The 14,814-nt window shown below is 45.6% G+C and overlaps 1 protein-coding gene across 1 annotated transcript in view; it reads left to right on the forward strand.

The window, feature by feature from the left end:
- Positions 1-715: 715 nt before the first annotated feature.
- Positions 716-14,814, forward strand: part of LOC120042217 (roundabout homolog 2-like) — a 34,461-nt gene continuing 20,362 nt past the window's right edge. Inside the window, exon 1 of the mRNA XM_038987079.1 lies at positions 716-1,484. Coding sequence (XP_038843007.1) covers positions 1,430-1,484 — 55 coding nt within the window. The 5' untranslated portion in view covers positions 716-1,429. The remainder of the gene's footprint in view (positions 1,485-14,814) is intronic.

Genomic DNA, 14,814 nt, shown 5'->3' on the forward strand with positions numbered 1-14,814 from the left:
GAGGTGGGGTTGAAAACTAGCAGTTATTGACAGAGGTTTGGAACTCTTTTTCCTACTGGTCTATTACGGCTGCAGGTAGCCTAGTTGTTAGAGCATTGGGCCAGTATCCGAAAGGTTGCTAGATCGAATCTCAGAGCTGACAAGGTAAAAATCTGTTCCTAGGCTATCATTGTAAATAAGAATTTGCTCTTAACTGACTTGTCTAGTTAAGTAAATTAAATCATTTGCCACCTGGTCATGTTACCCACCAAAACAGGCTGACATTTCAGTTATCTTGGAAAATCACATTTTTGACTGCACTGGGACTTTTTAATATGTTTTCCCCCCTTCAGATCAACATTATAGATATTAATTAGGTGGCTATATTTGAATAATTTCCAAGATTTCCCATAATTTCCCTCAAAAAGAGCCTGTTAGCCTATCGTATTTTTTTAGAGGTTATGTGAGCCTGCTGAGCTAGGCTACTTCCGGTGGGTCAAGGACAGAATGACCCTAGTGCTTCAAAGTCACTAGAGTGGTATGTAGCACCGTACCTGTGGCACGGGTCCACTTCGTATGAACTTCATAGTCAGTTACAACAATATGACTTTGGCCAATGCACGCTGGAGCGTACTCCGTCTACTCTCCTACATCCACCCTTCTCTCTCTCTCTCCCACCCTCCCTGCCTTTCTCCTCCCCCTCCGGATACTTGTTTGGTGTATGTGTGTCAGTCGGCGCTGAGGCTGTGCGGAGTGAGCATAGACCATGGGCTCCTAGTGGTAGCGCTATACAGAAACCAATAGGCTGTTCAACTGACTTGACTGTACATTTACAGTGCGTAGGCACAGGCTAGGCACATGTGATCTTGGGCAGCGGGTCCCCAATGAAATGTAAACATTTGCTTATGGACTGAAGTACATGGGGTTTTGGGGTTTGTGCATACACATTTAGACTTGGCTATCTATGTATTGATGAGGAACGGTGGAGAGACATCGGTGAAGATTTGCAAGGTGTCCGTCCATGAGACGCGTCTCAAGGAGCCGAAACCAAGACTGCAACTACATGAATGGAGGCGTTTCTCTTGAACCCAGTATACACAATTTATATTTTCTTTTAGGTTGTAATATGATATTGTATAGTTGCGTACATATTGGAAAAATAGACATGACCATTGCAAGTTAACTCGTGGGACAAACAGCTGGAATTTCAGATGATCGCGAGAGACTGATTTGGTTCTTACGGCTGTGGATATTAATCGATCCCGGGCTCGAACGAGCGGGCTACAATGAATCCTCTAAATTATTGGACATCACAACTGGCTTTAGTCAGTAACTAGGACCTATATAAAACTTTAACTATTAAAATAAGTACATTTGCTGCTGTTTGGACATATTTTCCCGGCAAAATCAAAGGATTTGCGCACAATCCGTGGATGTTTAATATGCAAGTATGGGTCCGCTAGCGTTCATCCTTGTTGCTGGATTATTGTACTTTCAAGTTGATGGTAAGTTCTTTAAATTCTTTATGGAATTTCACATGGTATCAAACTCATTGTGTCGTGGAGTTATATGTGTTTAATATTGAGAAAGAATGGTGCTCTATAAAATATAGTAAAGTTCAACTCTTGCATTTCGAGGTTCTTCAGATTTGTATCCTTGCTTTCTACTTTACTCCATACAGTTTTAACGATGGATAATGTTGATATACACTTTATATGATAGACTATGTAACAGTCTTCTCATGTCGCTGGTCATGCCATGGGCAGTTAGATTATGTATGTGTTTTTATTTTACAATTAATTGGAGACTTGGTAGACTGTTTATCAGAGGAGTACTTGGTGGATGTTCTTTCTATAATCTGGAATCGTATCTCTGAAAGGAGTTATAGAATGGTTTTAGGCTTTGAAGTCAACGCAAACTAAAATGTCAGATATTGTTGCCTTCTGTCTTGCACGAAATGCATATTGAAGTCACCCGAATAAAAACAAAATAATGATTTCGTATAAAGTAGTTATATTTGGTGAGAATTTTTTTTTCTTAGTCATTCAAGAAATACCCACCTCACTTGTCTCCTTGGCAACAGAATCAGCGCATAGCCACATTCTGCATGATGGTATCTAGCCTTTTGACACCTGAGGGTCAGTAGAACCCGGACACTGTACCCACAGTAACCCAAAGGTGTGCAAATGAACATAGGATAAGAACAACAACAAAATGAAAAAAGGTGTGCACTACAATTCCAGCGTCTGATTCAACAACTGAATGGGTTGATCAACGATTCATTCACTGATTGACTTCTGATTTTTTCTCTCTAAAGAATTTATCGACAGGGAGATGGTTAGATCTGCTTATTTATTTAATACAAAATTACATTCCACCTGCCCTGTTGTTTGACATAGCTGAGCTCACAGGTGTAGCTGTACTAGTCTTGGGGAGAGAGATGGGTGTGGAAATATATGTGATTGCTTTCATATTCAGTCCAGTACCCAAGCCAAGTGAGTGACACATAATACATAATGTATTCCTGCTGAATAATAACTAGTATACTTTAAACATGACTGGCACTCGATTTATTACCTCACTGTTGTTTCATCAATCTTTAATGGTGATGCTGTTGGTAATTGTGAAAGTAATTTATACAATTTAATTTATTGCTCCCACACTGTTAAATCAAGCCTCCTCAACTAATATAGCGGGAGTGCAAAGTCAGCACAATTTTTATGATTTTACAAGGCTTCGTGGGAATCATTGGCCTACAAGGGAGCCAGTTTTATAGAGGCATTAAATGAGCTTCAACTGCAGAGTAAATGTGATGACTACCATAAATCATAAATCAGGTGACAGGAGGCCTGATATGGTCTTGATCAATTATGTGACTAATGGAAAGAGGAGATAGGCAGACCACCACAACAACAATGAGGTTTGCAGTGTCACAATTCACAATCCTAATGTCTGAATCATGTTTACTGGACGGAAGTGTTCATCAACCCTCATACACACACACACACACACACACACACACACACACACACACACATACACACACACACACACACACACACACACACACATACACACACACACACACACACACACACACACACATACACACACATACACACACACACACACACATACACACACACACACACACACACACACACACATACACACACACACACACACACACATACACACACACACCAAGGCTAAAAACCGATTGACCTTGTGCCATTAAGCCATTTTTGAATGAGGAATGGGAATTCACAAAATGTGTCATCTATTGCATTAGTAATGTCAACACTTGCTTTGTCGTAAGCAATGATTCACACTTACTAGCGTTTGCTTTGTGTTGTTTGTACAGCTTTTAAAAAATGGAAGATGTTGATTTTATTTGTTGAAGGCAGGGGTTGAAACTGGGGCCCCTGCTCCTTCCTCTCCTCCTTTGTCCTTTTTAGATAGTCTTTGGTTTCTGTGGCTATTTGTATCGTGTTTTTAGCAGTCTCCACACTCTCCCTACGGAGTCTGGGAGTCTAGTCCCCTCTGTAGCGGGAACATGGATTCTCTCTCTATATATCTGCTCTCTCTTTATTTATCTTTCTCTCTAACTCTCTCTACCTCTCTCTCTCTCTACCTCTCTCTCAATGTCTCTGTCTCTACATCTCTCTACCTCTCTCTCTCTACCTCTCTCTCTACCTCTCTCTCTACCTCTACCTCTCTCTACGTCTCTCTCTCTCTACCTCTACCTCTCTCTACCTCTACCTCTCTCTACCTCTACCTCTCTCTCTACCTCTCTCTACCTCTCTCTCTACCTCTACCCCTACCCCTCTCTCTACCTCTACCTCTCTCTCTACCTCTCCCCTTCTCTCTCTTTCTCTAACCCTCTCTCTACCTCTCTCTACCTCTCTCTACCTCTACCTCTCTCTCTCTACCTCTCTCTCTAACCCTCTCTCTATCTCTCTCTACCTCTCTCTACCTCTACCTCTACCTCTCTCTACCTCTCTCTCTACCTCTCTCTCTCTCTCTACCTCTCTCTCTATACCTCTACCTCTCTCTCTACCTCTCTCTCTACCTCTATCTCTATCTCTCTCTCTACCTCTACCTCTCTCTACCTCTCTCTCTACCGCTCTCTACCTCTACCTCTCTTTTCCTCTCTCTCTACCTCTCTCTCTACCTCTCTCTATACCTCTCTCTCTACCTCTACATCTCTCTCTACCTCTCTCTATACCTCTCTCTACCTCTCTCTACCTCTACCTCTCTCTACCTCTCTCTCTACCTCTACCCCTACCTCTCTCTCTACCTCTACCTCTCTCTCTACCTCTCTCTATACCTATCTCTATACCTCTCTCTATACCTCTACCTCTCTCTCTACCTCTCTCTCTACCTCTACCTCTCTCTCTACCTCTCTCTCTACCTCTACCTCTCTCTATACCTCTACCTCTCTCTCTACCTCTCGCTCTCTCTCTACCTCTCTCTCTACCTCTCTCTCTCTCTCTCTCTACCTCTCTCTCTACCTCTACCTCTCTCTATACCTATCTCTATACCTCTCTCTAACTCTACCTCTCTTTTCCCCTCTCTCTACCTCTCTCTATACCTCTCTCTCTACCTCTCTCTCTACCTCTCTACCTCTACCTCTCTCTCTACCTCTCTCTACCTCTCTCTACCTCTCTCTATACCTCTCTCTACCTCTACCTCTCCTTTCCCCTCTCTCTACCTCTCTCTCTACCTTTACCTCTCTTTTCCCCTCTCTCTACCTCTCTCTATACCTATCTCTATACCTCTCTCTATACCTCTACCTCTCCCTCTACCTCTCCCTCTACCTCTACCTCTCTCTCTACCTCTCTCTACCTCTCTCTCTACCTCTACCTCTCTCTATACCTCTCTCTCTACCTCTACCTCTCTCTCTACCTCTACCTCTCTCTACCTCTCTATACCTCTACCTCTCTTTTCCCCCCTCTCTACCTCTCTCTCTACCTCTCTCTATACCTCTCTCTACCTCTACCTCTCTTTTCCCATCTCTCTACCTCTCTCTATACCTCTCTCTCTACCTCTCTCTCTACCTCTCTCTCTACCTCTCTCTCTACCTCTCTACCTCTACCTCTCTATCTACCTCTACCTCTCTCTACCTCTCTCTACCTCTCTCTCTACCTCTCTCTATACCTCTCTCTACCTCTACCTCTCTTTTCCCCTCTCTCTACCTCTCTCTCTACCTTTACCTCTCTTTTCCCCTCTCTCTACCTCTCTCTACCTCTCTCTCTACCTCTACCTCTCTCTATACCTCTCTCTCTACCTCTACCTCTCTCTCTACCTCTCTCTATACCTCTCTCTCTCTACTCTACCTCTCTCTATACCTATCCTATACTCTCTCATACTCTCCCTCTCTACCTCTCCCTCTACCTCTACCTCTCTCTACCTCTCTCTCTACCTCTACCTCTCTCTCTACCTTTCTCTATACCTCTACCTCTCTCTCTACCTCTCTCTATACCTCTACCTCTCTCTCTACCTCTCTCTATACCTCTACCTCTCTCTATACCTCTCTCTCTACCTCTACCTCTCTCTCTACCTCTACCTCTCTTTTCCCCTCTCTCTACCTCTCTCTCTACCTCTCTCTCTACCTCTACCTCTCTCTACCTCTCTATACCTCTACCTCTCTTTTCCCCTCTCTCTACCTCTCTCTCTACCTCTCTCTCTACCTCTCTCTATACCTCTCTCTCTACCTCTACCTCTCTCTATACCTATCTCTATACATCTCTCTATACCTCTACCTCTCTCTCTACCTCTACCTCTCTCTCTACCTCTCTCTCTACCTCTCTCTATACCTCTACCTCTCTCTCTACCTCTCTCTCTACCTCTACCTCTCTCTCTACCTCTCTCTATACCTCTACCTCTCTCTCTACCTCTCTCTCTACCTCTCTCTACCTCTTTCTCTACCTCTACCTCTCTCTCTACCTCTCTCTCTACCTCTACCTCTCTCTCTACCTCTCTCTATACCTCTACCTCTCTCTCTACCTCTCTCTCTCTCTCTCTCTCTCTCTCTCTACCTCTACCTTCTCTCTACCTCTACCTCTCTCTACATCTCTATACCTTCTACCTCTCTTTTCCCCTCTCTCTACCCTCTCTCTATACCTCTCTCTACCTCTACCTCTCTTTCCCCTCTCCTACCTCTCCTCTACCTCTACCTCTCTTTTCCCTCTCTCTATCTCTCTCTCTACCTCTCCTCTCTACCCCTCTACCTCTCTCTACCTCTCTATCCTCTACCTCTATTTTCCCCTCTCTCTACCTCTCTCTATACTCTCTCTACCTCTATCTCTCTTATCTCTCTACCTCTCCTCTACCTCTCTCTACCTCTACCTCTCTTTTCCTCCTCTACCCTCTCTCTACCTCTACTCTCTTTTCCCTCTCTCTACCTCTCTCTCTACCTCTCTCTCTACCTCTACCTCCTCTACCTCTCTATACCTCTACCTCTCTTATTCCCCTCTCTCTACCTCTCCTCTCTACCTCTCTCTCTACCTCTCTCTCTACCTCTACCTCCTCTATACCTCTCTCTCTACCTCTACCTCCTCTCTCACCTCTCTCTATACCTCTCTCTATACCTCTACCTCTCTCTCTACCTCTACCTCTACTCTCTTTACCTCTCTCTACCTCTCTCTCTACCTCTCTCTCTACCTCTACCTCTCTCTATACCTCTCTCTCTACCTCTACCTCTCTCTCTACCTCTCCTCTAACTCTCTCTACTATACCTCTCTCTCTCCTCTACTCTCTCTACCTATCTCTATACCTCTCTCTCTACCTACCTCTCTCTCTACCTCTCTCTAGACTCTACCTCTCTCTCTAGACTCTACCTCTCTCTAGACTCTACCTCTCTCTAGACTCTACCTCTCTCTAGACTCTACCTCTCTCTCTAGACTCTACCTCTCTCTCTACCTCTCTCTCTACCTCTCTCTTTACCTCTCTCTCTCTCTACCTCTCTCTACACCTCTACCTCTACCTCTCTCTCCCTCTCTCTATACCTCTACCTCTCTCCACCTCTCTCTCTACCTCTCTCTCTACCTCTCTCTCTACCTCTCTCTCTACCTCTACATCTCTCTCTACCTCTCTCTATACACCTCCTCTCTACCTCACCTCTCTCTCTACCTCTACCTCTCTCTCTACCTCTCCTCTCTCTCCCTCTCTATACCTCTACCTCTCTTTTCCCTCTCTCTACCTCCCTCTCTACTCTCTCTATACCTCTCTCTCTACCTCTACCTCTCTTATACCTCTCTCTATACCTCTCTATATCCCTCTATCCTCTCTCTACTCTCTCTCTACCTCTACCTCTCTCTCTACCCTCTCTATACCTCTACTCTCTCTCTACTCTCTTTCTACCATCTCTCTACCTCTCTCTCTACCTCTACCTCTCTCTCTACCTCTCTCTCTACCTCTACCTCTCTCTCTACCTCTACCTCTACCTCTCTCTCTACCTCTACCTCTCTCTCTACCTCTCTACCTCTCTCTCTCTCTACCTCTACCTCTACCTCTACCTCTATCTCTCTACCTCTCTCTACCTCTCTCTACCTCTCTCTCTCTCTCTCTACCTCTCTCTCTACCTCTACATCTCTCTCTACCTCTCTCTATACACCTCTCTCTCTACCTACCTCTCTCCTCCTCTACCTCTCTCTCTACCTCTACCTCCTCTCTCTCTACTCTCTCTACCTCTCTATACTCTACCTCTCTTTTCCCCTCTCTACTCCCTCTCTCTCTACCTCTCTCCTATACCTCTCTCTCTACCTCTACCTCTCTCTATACCATACCTCTACTCTCTCTCTACTCTACCTTCTCTCTCTACCTCTCTCTCTACCTCTCTTACTTACCTCTCTCTCTACCTCTCTCTCTACTCGACCTCTCTCTCTACCTCTCTTTCTACCTCTACCTCTCTTTCTACCTCTCTCTCTACATCTCTCTACCTCGCTTTCTCTACCTCTACCTTCCTCTCTACCTCTCTCTCTACTTTACCTCTCTCTCTACTCTCTATACCTCTACTCTCTCTCTACCTCTCTCTCTCTTCTCTCTACCTCTCTCTCTAACTCTCTCTACCTCTACCCTCTCTACCTCTACCTCCTCTCTACATCTCCTATACCTCTACCTCTCTTTGCCTCTCTCTACCTCTCTCTATACCTCTCTCTACCTCTACCTCTCTTTTCCCTCTCTCACCTCTCTCTCTACTCTACCTCTCTTTCCCTCTCTCTATCTCTCTCTCTACCTCTCTCTCCACCTCTACCCTCTCTACTCTCTATACCTCTACCTCTCTTTTCCCCTCTCTTTCTACTCTCTCTATACCCTCTCTCTACCCTACTCTCTCTCCTCTCTCTACCTCTCTCTCTACCTCTCCTCTACCTCTACTCTCTTTTCCCTCTCCTCTTACCTTCCTCTACTCTCTACCCTCTTTCCCCTCTCTCTACCTCTCTATACCTCTCTCTACCTCTCTCTCTACTCTCTGTTCCTCTACCTCTCTCTCTACTCTCTGTCCCTCTACCTCTCTCTCTACTCTCTGTTCCTCTACCTCTCTCTCTACTCTCTGTTCCTCTACCTCTCTCTCTACTCTCTGTTCCTCTACCTCTCTCTCTACCTCTACCTCTCTCTCTACCTCTCTCTATACCTCTCTCTATACCTCTCTCTCTACATCTACCTCTCTCTATTCCTATCTCTATACCTCTCTCTATACCTCTACCTCTCTCTCTACCTCTACCTCTACCTCTCTTTTCCCCTCTCTCTACCTCTCTCTCTACCTCTCTCTCTACCTCTACCTCTCTCTATACCTCTCTCTCTACCTCTACCTCTCTCTCTACCTCTCTCTATACCTCTCTCTATACCTCTCTCTCTACCTCTACCTCTCTCTCTACCTATCTCTATACCTCTCTCTCTACCTCTACCTCTCTCTCTACCTATCTCTATACCTCTCTCTCTACCTCTACCTCTCTCTCTACCTCTCTCTATACCTCTCTCTATACCTCTCTCTCTACCTCTACCTCTCTCTATACCTATCTCTATACCTCTCTCTATACCTCTACCTCTCTCTATACCTCTACCTCTCTCTCTACCCCTACCTCTCTCTCTACCTCTCTCTCTACCTCTCTCTCTACCTCTACATCTCTCTCTACCTCTCTCTATACACCTCTCTCTCTACCTCTACCTCTCTCTCTACCTCTACCTCTCTCTCTACCTCTACCTCTCTCTACCTCTCTATACCTCTACCTCTCTTTTCCCCTCTCTCTACCTCTCTCTCTACCTCTCTCTATACCTCTCTCTCTACCTCTACCTCTCTCTATACCTCTCTCTATACCTCTCTATATACCTCTACCTCTCTCTCTACCTCTCTCTCTACCTCTACCTCTCTCTATACCTCTACCTCTCTCTACCTCTCTCTCTACCTCTCTCTACCTCTCTCTCTACCTCTACCTCTCTCTCTACCTCTCTCTCTACCTCTCTCTACCTCTCTCTCTACCTCTCTCTATACCTCTACCTCTCTCTCTACCTCTACCTCTCTCTCTACCTCTCTCTATACCTCTACCTCTCTCTCTACCTCTCTCTCTACCTCTCTCTCTACCTCTCTCTCTACCCCTCTCTCTACCTCTACATCTCTCTCTACCTCTCTCTATACACCTCTCTCTCTACCTCTACCTCTCTCTCTACCTCTACCTCTCTCTCTACCTCTACCTCTCTCTCTACCTCTACCTCTCTCTACCTCTCTATACCTCTACCTCTCTTTTCCCCTCTCTCTACCTCTCTCTCTACCTCTCTCTATACCTCTCTCTCTACCTCTACCTCTCTCTATACCTATACCTCTACCTCTCTCTATACCTCTACCTCTCTCTCTACCTCTACCTCTCTCTCTACCTCTCTCTCTACCTCTCTCTATACCTCTACCTCTCTCTCTACCTCTCTCTCTACCTCTACCTCTCTCTCTACCTCTCTTTATACCTCTACCTCTCTCTCTACCTCTCTCTCTACCGCTCTCTACCTCTACCTGTCTCTCTACCTCTCTCTCTACCTTTACCTCTCTCTCTACCTCTCTCTATACCTCTACCTCTCTCTCTACCTCTCTCTCTCTCTCTCTACCTCTCTCTCTAACTCTCTCTACCTCTACCTCTCTCTACCTCTACCTCTCTCTACATCTCTATACCTCTACCTCTCTTTTCCCCTCTCTCTACCTCTCTCTATACCTCTCTCTACCTCTACCTCTCTTTTCCCCTCTCTCTACCTCTCTCTCTACCTCTACCTCTCTTTTTCCCTCTCTCTATCTCTCTCTCTACCTCTCTCTCCACCTCTACCTCTCTCTACCTCTCTATACCTCTACCTCTCTTTTCCCCTCTCTCTACCTCTCTCTATACCTCTCTCTACCTCTAACTCTCTTTTCTCCTCTCTCTACCTCTCTCTCTACCTCTCTCTACCTCTACCTCTCTTTTCCCCTCTCTCTACCTCTCTCTCTACCTCTACCTCTCTTTTCCCCTCTCTCTACCTCTCTATACCTCTACCTCTCTTTTCCCCTCTCTCTACCTATCTCTATACCTCTCTCTATACCTCTACCTCTCTCTCTACCTCTACCCCTCTCTCTACCTCTCTCTCTACCTCTCTCTCTACCTCTCTCTCTACCTCTCTCTCTACCTCTCTCTCTACCTCTCTCTCTACCTCTCTCTCTACCTCTCTCTATACCTCTACCTCTCTCTCTACCTCTCTCTCTACCTCTCTCTCTACCTCTCTCTATACCTCTCTCTCTACCTCTACCTCTCTCTCTACCTCTCTCTATACACCTCTCTCTCTACCTCTACCTCTCTCTCTACCTCTACCTCTCTTTCTACCTATACCTCTCTCTCTACATCTCTCTCTACATCTCTCTCTACCCCTCTACATCTCTCTCTACCTCTCTCTACATCTCTCTCTACCCCTCTACATCTCTCTCTACCTCTCTCGCTCTCTCCCTCTTTCTATTGGTCTGTGTGTCGCTCTCTGTGTCTGCTCTCTCCCCCTCTTACTCTCTGTCTTTCTTTTCTCTCTCTGCTGTCCCTCACTCTCTGTTCAGCCAAACCCACTGGTTGCTAAGCGCTGGCTGAAGGCATGGCTGGATGGCCGGAGGGAGAGGGGCGCACCTCTCTCTGAGCAGTGATTCACTCCTCCCAATCATTTCTCTGTCACCCTCCTCCCCTCTCTCCCCTCTCCTCCTCCCCTCTTCTCTTCACCACTACCCATCACCCAGCCTTTCAGGGGTAATCTGTGGGTCCTTGGGAAGGGAGGAGCCATCTCTAAGAGTCCACTTATGCAGACAAAAAGGTCTGTAGTTGCATTTACTGGGCAACATGGGCAACAAAGGCAGGCTGGGTGAATGGCAGTCAGACAGTGTTTAGTGTTTTGTGATTAATAGTGTGTTGCTGCTGGAGACAGAGAGAGAGGGAAGAGGAGATGGAAGGGAGTGGGAGGAGGAGAGGAGGACCAAAAGAAGGAGGGAAAAACAAGACAGGAAGTGGGAGCTGGAGAGATTGAATGGAGAGGGATAGATCCAAATGTGCTTTGGTTAGAAAATGGTTAGTTTTGACATGTGCTCCTGCAGTTACAGGAAAATTACAGTGTTTATTGGCTAAGGTTTAATGGAATCAAGTAAAAATAGAATTGACCCTTAAATCTAAATGTTGGCCATGCCAGAACGGCCACATATTCCCCATTATTAGCGACCAGTTGTCTAGTACGAGGTCTCTTAGTCTCGAGCAGGAATAGAACAAGAAGAATAGCTTAGCATGTAGACTAGTGGACATGAAGCCATGACCCTGTGTTATTCTGAGGACCTCCAGATACTCCTGTCTGATCATAGAGCTTGTCGTCATCTGTGGTGGCGTGGCAGAGTCTGGGCTGGTGATGCTCACCTCCAGCCTCCCTGGTAGCACACTGATGGGCACCTGGGATCTCTAGTGGCCCGTGCTCCATCTGCCTCATGGCTGGGGTTTCACTGCCGCTGATGTGTGCATGTGTGTGTGTGTGTGTGTATGTGTGTGTGTGTGTGAGAGAGGGAGAGGGAGAGAGGGAGAGAGAGACATAGTTGGTAGGGTATGAGGTGTCCCTGATATTGGTTGTGTGTTGGATAGGAATTGTCAAGATGAACAGTGAAAAGCTGTGTAGTCTTAACAGTAGGTTTGATGGTGGTGATTGAATGAACAAGGTCTAAGTGCTGGGCTATAATGGAAAGTATGCCCAGATTAAAACAGTGTATGTGAATTATGAGGCACACTGAGGTCAATGTGTAAGAGCCATTGTAATTTCTTCGCCCAAATGTGATTGTTCTGCTTGAGTTGGCCACGTTTAAGCAGCTAGCATTGCTGTAATTGAGGTTCATTTGCGAAATAGGCCTGACGTGCCTTCAGCTGTGATCCCCAGGCAGCGTCTCTCTGGTGTCGCCCAGAGTCACGTCACTGTCACTGGGTGGTGCTACTGCAGTTATAGAACTACTCTCATCTCCCTACGCATTTACAATGTTTACTCTCTGATTACAGTCAAAGATGAGAGGAAAGAGAAGACCAGGGAGAAAGAGGAAGAGGAGGGAGAAAGAAGCAGAGAGAAAGAACAACGGAGGGGTGAATGTATGTGTAATGACGTTAGCATTAGTCAGATGAAGGGTCAGAATCATAGGGAGGGTTGACGAGTGTTACCTCACTGGTGACACAGAGCTGTCGCTGTGGTAGTTGAACCACCAGGCCTTTTCAACTATCACATTACAACACACGCACAATCACACGGGCAGCACGGAACACAACACGGGCAGCACGGAACACAACACGGGCAGCACGGAACACAACACGGGCAGCACGGAACACAACACGGGCAGCACGGAACACAACACACAGAGCACAGACCACAACACACAGAGCACAGACCACAACACAACACTGGCAGCACAGAACACAACACAACACACGCAGCACAGAACACAACACAGGCAGCACAGAACACAACACAACACACGTAGCACAGAACACAACACAACACACGCAGCACAGAACACAACACAGGCAGCACAGAACACAAAACAGGCTGCTACAGCCTCAGCTTAGCGCTGTTCAGTGTCTATCCTGGTCTCTGTTAATAACCCAGGAGAAATCACAGTGTCTATCCTGGTCTCTGTTAATAACCCAGGAGAAATCACAGTGTCTATCCTGGTCTCTGTTAATAACCCAGGAGAAATCACAGTGTCTATCCTGGTCTCTGTTAATAACCCAGGAGAAATCACAGTGTCTATCCTGGTATCTGTTAATAACCCAGGAGAAACCAAAGTGTCTATCCTGGTCTCTGTTAATAACCCAGGAGAAATCACAGTGTCTATCCTGGTCTCTGTTAATAACCCAGGAGAAATCACAGTGTCTATCCTGGTCTCTGTTAATAACCCAGGAGAAATCACAGTGTCTATCCTGGTCTCTGTTAATAACCCAGGAGAAATCACAGTGTCTATCCTGGTCTCTGTTAATAACCCAGGAGAAATCACAGTGTCTATCCTGGTCTCTGTTAATAACCCAGGAGAAATCACAGTGTCTATCCTGGTCTCTGTTAATAACCCAGGAGAAACCACAGTGTCTATCCTGGTCTCTGTTAATAACCCAGGAGAAATCACAGTGTCTATCCTGGTCTCTGTTAATAACCCAGGAGAAATCACAGTGTCTATCCTGGTCTCTGTTAATAACCCAGGAGAAATCACAGTGTCTATCCTGGTCTCTGTTAATAACCCAGGAGAAATCACAGTGTCTATCCTGGTCTCTGTTAATAACCCAGGATAAATCACAGTGTCTATCCTGGTCTCTGTTAATAACCCAGGAGAAATCACAGTGTCTATCTTGGTATCTGTTAATAACCCAGGAGAAACCAAAGTGTCTATCCTGGTCTCTGTTAATAACCCAGGAGAAATCACAGTGTCTATCCTGGTCTCTGTTAATAACCCAGGAGAAATCACAGTGTCTATCCTGGTCTCTGTTAATAACCCAGGAGAAATCACAGTGTCTATCCTGGTCTCTGTTAATAACCCAGGAGAAATCACAGTGTCTATCCTGGTCTCTGTTAATAACCCAGGAGAAATCACAGTGTCTATCCTGGTCTCTGTTAATAACCCAGGAGAAATCACAGTGTCTATCCTGGTCTCTGTTAATAACCCAGGAGAAATCACAGTGTCTATCCTGGTCTCTGTTAATAACCCAGGAGAAATCACAGTGTCTATCCTGGTCTCTGTTAATAACCCAGGAGAAATCACAGTGTCTATCCTGGTCTCTGTTAATAACCCAGGAGAAATCACAGTGTCTATCCTGGTCTCTGTTAATAACCCAGGAGAAATCACAGTGTCTATCCTGGTCTCTGTTAATAACCCAGGAGAAACCACAGTGTTAAGGTTGACTTAATACCCAGTGTTCTCTTGAAAAAAAGCACAATTTTTTACACTCTATGGAATTCTTAGAGAAATGTCATGTGCATGGGGGACAGTAGAGAGAGAATAAAAGAGCAGAATGGAAGGTTGATAATAGCACTTAGTGTTTTTGTTACCTCCGCTCTGCTAGGTCTCAGCCAAGCATACCCCTGACATTTACTGTGCAGAGAGAGCTAATGCCTGGTTGTCTTAACCCAGAGAGATAGGCTGACTGAGAGAGATTATGAATGTGAGAAAACAGACATTTAGACTAAATGAGGTTTTGAACTTTGTGTAACCACTATGTTATTTGTTATTCCACATCATTATGTAACATTGAAATAAGATTTAAAACAACCCCTCTCTCCCTTTTCTACTCTCTCTCTCCCTTTTCTACTCTCTCTCTCCCATTTCTACTCTCTCTCTCC

This window comes from Salvelinus namaycush, unplaced genomic scaffold (genome assembly GCF_016432855.1).
Source record: "Salvelinus namaycush isolate Seneca unplaced genomic scaffold, SaNama_1.0 Scaffold637, whole genome shotgun sequence".
NCBI classification, from domain to species: Eukaryota; Metazoa; Chordata; class Actinopteri; order Salmoniformes; family Salmonidae; genus Salvelinus; species Salvelinus namaycush.